This window comes from Notothenia coriiceps, unplaced genomic scaffold (genome assembly GCF_000735185.1).
Source record: "Notothenia coriiceps isolate Sejong01 unplaced genomic scaffold, NC01 NC01_scaffold00037246, whole genome shotgun sequence".
NCBI lineage: Eukaryota > Metazoa > Chordata > Actinopteri > Perciformes > Nototheniidae > Notothenia > Notothenia coriiceps.
Genome location: NW_011369947.1, coordinates 2941614 through 2945889, shown reverse-complemented (window position 1 = coordinate 2945889; position 4276 = coordinate 2941614). Strand labels below are relative to the sequence as shown.

At 35.9% G+C, this 4276-nt stretch overlaps 1 protein-coding gene across 5 annotated transcripts in view; it reads right to left on the bottom strand.

Moving 5' to 3' along the window:
* LOC104965586 (linker for activation of T-cells family member 2) overlaps window positions 1-4276 on the bottom strand; it is a 20047-nt gene that overhangs the window by 8787 nt on the left and 6984 nt on the right. For 4 of the 5 annotated variants that reach the window (XM_010794563.1, XM_010794567.1, XM_010794565.1 and 1 more), the window contains exon 3: window positions 1517-1615. In XM_010794563.1, the coding sequence (XP_010792865.1) occupies window positions 1517-1615 (99 nt within the window). Of the gene's footprint in view, window positions 1-1516; window positions 1722-4276 lie in introns of those variants that run through there. The other variant, XM_010794566.1, reaches the window with a different exon arrangement.

Sequence of the window (4276 nt, the reverse complement as noted above, 5' to 3'; positions counted from 1 at the left end):
GTGTGCCTTGGCATTCCACACTGAGCTGCCTTTAATGGAGAGGACATTTTGTCCAAAAGTGGTCCGTCTACGGTGGACCTCACAGTCTCCTCTGGTTTCTGAGTGCAGCGTCCAGTGGGTTTTTTGTGGATGAATTCCCCATTACTTAAAATTGTCAAAACTCAATAAATTGTGTTTTTCAAGGATGGTATGAATTTGGCTTTCTGTCAAACACCTCGATAGTAATGGAATAGTTTGCTTCCTTCAGTTTCAAGACGTTAGAAATCAACAAATGTGGAGAAACGTGTCTTCACTGACCTCACCACCTTCAAAAAACTCACCTGTTCAATCTGGCTTTTAATATGTGATTGTTGTTGTATTGCTTGATTTTAATTTCACTATTTATTTGTTGTTCTTTTCTTTTCACTATCTCTGTAAAGCGACTTTGAGCACCTGTAAAAGCGCTTACAAAATAAATCTATTATTATTATTATTATTATCATTATTCACTGGACAGGAAGGGGACGAAAAACCTTATTCTGGAAAGTAACTAAAGCTGATAAATGTAGTGGATTAAAAGGTACGATAGTTTCCCTTGAGATGTCTGAGAGGTGAAGTATAAAGAATATTTAAATGGAGTTTAAAGTTAAGCTTAAGTTCCTTAGATGTACTTTAGTGGGCGGCAGTGGCTCTGACCGATGGGTCACCGGGTCACGGCCATACAGTCTATGGTCACGGCACGATCATTTCACAGTGTGTAGTACTGTGTGCATGTGTGACAAAAATAAAGAGGGTTCAATCCTCGTATTCAAAGTATAGTACTTGGGTAAATGTGCTTAATCTACTCAAAAATATGGAGTTCTAATCCTACTAGTAATCATTTGGTTTTGATCATTAATATCATTAGTTAAAACATCTGTGTATATGGTGATGTACAATTTGTAAATATTCATTGTTGTACATTGTACTTTTTATGATATTATAAATATTTGTATTATTTTACTTAATATTCTTAATCCTCAGTTTAACTTGAACTCCTTATGTGTATATTTTTATTTTATCTTTGTTTGTTTTTTGGGGGGAAAGGTTTGAATAGAGCTACCTAATTTCCCCGGGATAAATAAAGTATTTGGATTCTTACTCAAAAATTAGAAAAGCACATTTTTCTTTATTTAGCGTTTTGAGAATTAAGCCCACATGTTGAGAATACAATTGAATTGTTGAGAAAAAATGTAATATGTCAAGAAAGTCAAACATGAGTTATAGTGTTAGATATATGAGACAAAATAAATCAGAGGAATATTTGAAGCGTCCAAAAACAAAACTAATAGCATTAGCACGGATACAGAAAGTCTGACTTTAGCACCTGTACCTGAACGAAGCACAAGCCCCACAAAGGAGCTTATTCTTAACCCCAGGCTGAAAAGGGCATAGAAAGTGTGAACGTTTCCTCCCTTAAGATGATCTGCTGTTAGAGTAGAACCAGCCCACGACTGCCCCAGATCGTTTTACTGTGGGAGGGAAATGATGCACTTACTGGATTTCTTCTTGCATCGCAGGCAGAGCGCTGAGAGCAGACTCAGAGACAGAACCGACCCGACGGTCAGGACCAGAACGTCGGAGCTTCCTATCATCACTGGCACACACACACACACACAGAAACACAGATATGATGTGGCTTCTCAGTGGACACACTTTAAAGACATGTTCTCTCCTTCATGGCTGAAGTAGCTGCTGTCTTCCTGTTGAGACAGAGCAGTCCTCAGGATGTGGTTGGCTAAAACAAAATGAAACCTCAACTGTATCTAAAACTGACACCTACGCTTCGGAAGCATCAGTAGTGAAACTGAGTACATTTAGACCCCTTTAAGTACTTCTTATACTTTACCAAAGTGTTTCCATTGTAGGCAACTTTATACATCAGTTCCATTACATCGATTTGATATGATAATAGTGGATCAAATGGAATAATATATCGTAGTTACGGTATAGGATGAGACACGATAGCTGAAAAGATACAATACTATATAACATAAGATATGATACAAATAATTTAAAAAAACATAAGAGTTATAATAAGTAACTAAGTACATTTACTCAAGTACTTAAGTAACATGTTGAGGTACTTAAACATACTTGAGTATTTCCATTTTGTGCTACTTTGTACTTCTACTCCACTGCAATTCAGAGGTACATGGTGTACTTTTACTCCACTACATGTATTTAATACCTTTAGTGTACAGATGTGGATGAATGATGAGAAATATAATCAAGTGTTAAATCAGACTTTAGTTCCACCTGGAGTAAATCCACAAGCTACCCTGCAGTATACAAAGTCCTTCAAACTAGCTGCACCTTTACCAGCTTTGAGAACACTTTAAAGATCAATCATTATAAAACATATCATATATATTATTCTGAAATGGACCAATCTGCACAATGAATACTTTTACTGTCGCTACTTTAACTATATTTTGATGATAATACTTTTGTACTTTTACTTGAGTGACATTTTGAATGCAGGACTTTTATTTGTGAGACGACTACTCGATGATTGATGTATCAGTGATAATATGTGTGGTTTTAATCATCAACTGCAGGGATTTCCTGTTCTGAGCTGTGCTGCTAAAGCCACTAACCACCTACTAAATATTGTTTTTATGTGTCTAATGAAGACTGAATGAGATCAGAGGCATAGTGTCTCTTTTACTTCACTTTGGAAGTGGATACATTTTTTCCCAGAAACCTCTCTGTGTTGTTCACAAGGAAGTATTGCAATGTGTTTTTACCCCCCTAATGTGTTTTTTTTTAATTATATAGCCTATATATATATATATATACAGTCTATGGTTTTTACTCAAGACTTTTCAATTCCTTTTCCACCAATAATACTTCTTCTTGTATTGTACTATTTGTGCATTTTGTGCAGAAATTCTTTACAAAGCCTAAAGGTGGGGTAGGTAATTCACTTCAGAAACACTTTTTGTTATATTACATGGAATACTCTTAACATCCCGATAGCAATGAATACATTAAATGCTTTGACAATAAATACATTAAAAAATGTCCTCTGTGGAAGCCGTGGCGCTGTAAAAAGCACGACCAATCATCCGAGCCGGCCCGGGTCAGATAACTGGATGGCATACCTGCCTGTCAGCCTTCCATCTGTGCACAAACTTATCTCGTGCCCTCATTGGTCATGTGCACGTTCGTGTGTGTTGGAGGAGGGGCTCTGTAAGGAAGTCTGAAGGAAGGGGCAGATTTTTTTCGCCTGCGTACTTTCAAATTCTTGCGCACTCGAGCTGGTTTCTCCATTCTTACCTACCCTACCTTTAACCAAATAAACACAGATAGAGACATAACTTATCTACATAGCTATCGACAAATCAGGAAAAAAATGAAATAATAATACATGGCAAAAACATAATGGAGACATTATTAGGTGTACCACTTTAAGTGTCAGTTCTTCATGTTAATTATACATGTTTTGTGCTCTCTACTTTCCCATATTTAATCTAAAATATGAACTTGGTTTCTAATTCTCATTCTCATTTTCTCCATTCCGTAATTTTAGGTTGTTCCATCGTGAGTTGATTAGGTTATTATCTTTTAGCCAATTCCTTGTGATTTGTTAATGATTGCTATTCGTGTCACTGAAAGGGTTAGGGTTAGGGTGAGGGAATCTTTTTGTTTTATTGCCTCTGGTGTTTTCGCAAGTAATAGTGGGTTCTTGTTTCGAAAAATGCCAACAATAACTATTTCCAAGAAGCAGCACAAAACATTACAGGACCAAAACATATAATCATCGTTGTCCTTCTGCTCTCCGCACTCTCTCCAGCATTTTGAAGCAACATTTTGTTTGTGTATATTGTGAATTTAGGGTGTCTCGAAGTAACGAATGAATATCTTTCATGTGTATTCTTCCAGTAGTTTGAATTTGTTTGAATGTTTTTGCAAATGTGTTCCCAATCTGCTGTATTGTACTTTTATTTGATAACATTTGTTATTTCAACAAATTAGTTATGAGTTTTTTATTTATTAAGAAACAGTGCAGAGTAAAAAAACGTAAAATTACTTAAGGTAGCGACAGTAAAAGTAGTCATTGTGCATATTGGTCCATTTCAGAATAATATATATGATGTGTTTTATAATGATTGGTCATTAAAGTGTTCTCAAAGCTGGTAAAGGTGCAGCTAGTTTGAATGACTTTGTATACTGCAGGGTAGCTTGTGAATTTACTCCAGGTGGAACTAAAGTCTGATTTAACACTTGATTATATTTCACATCATTCATCCAG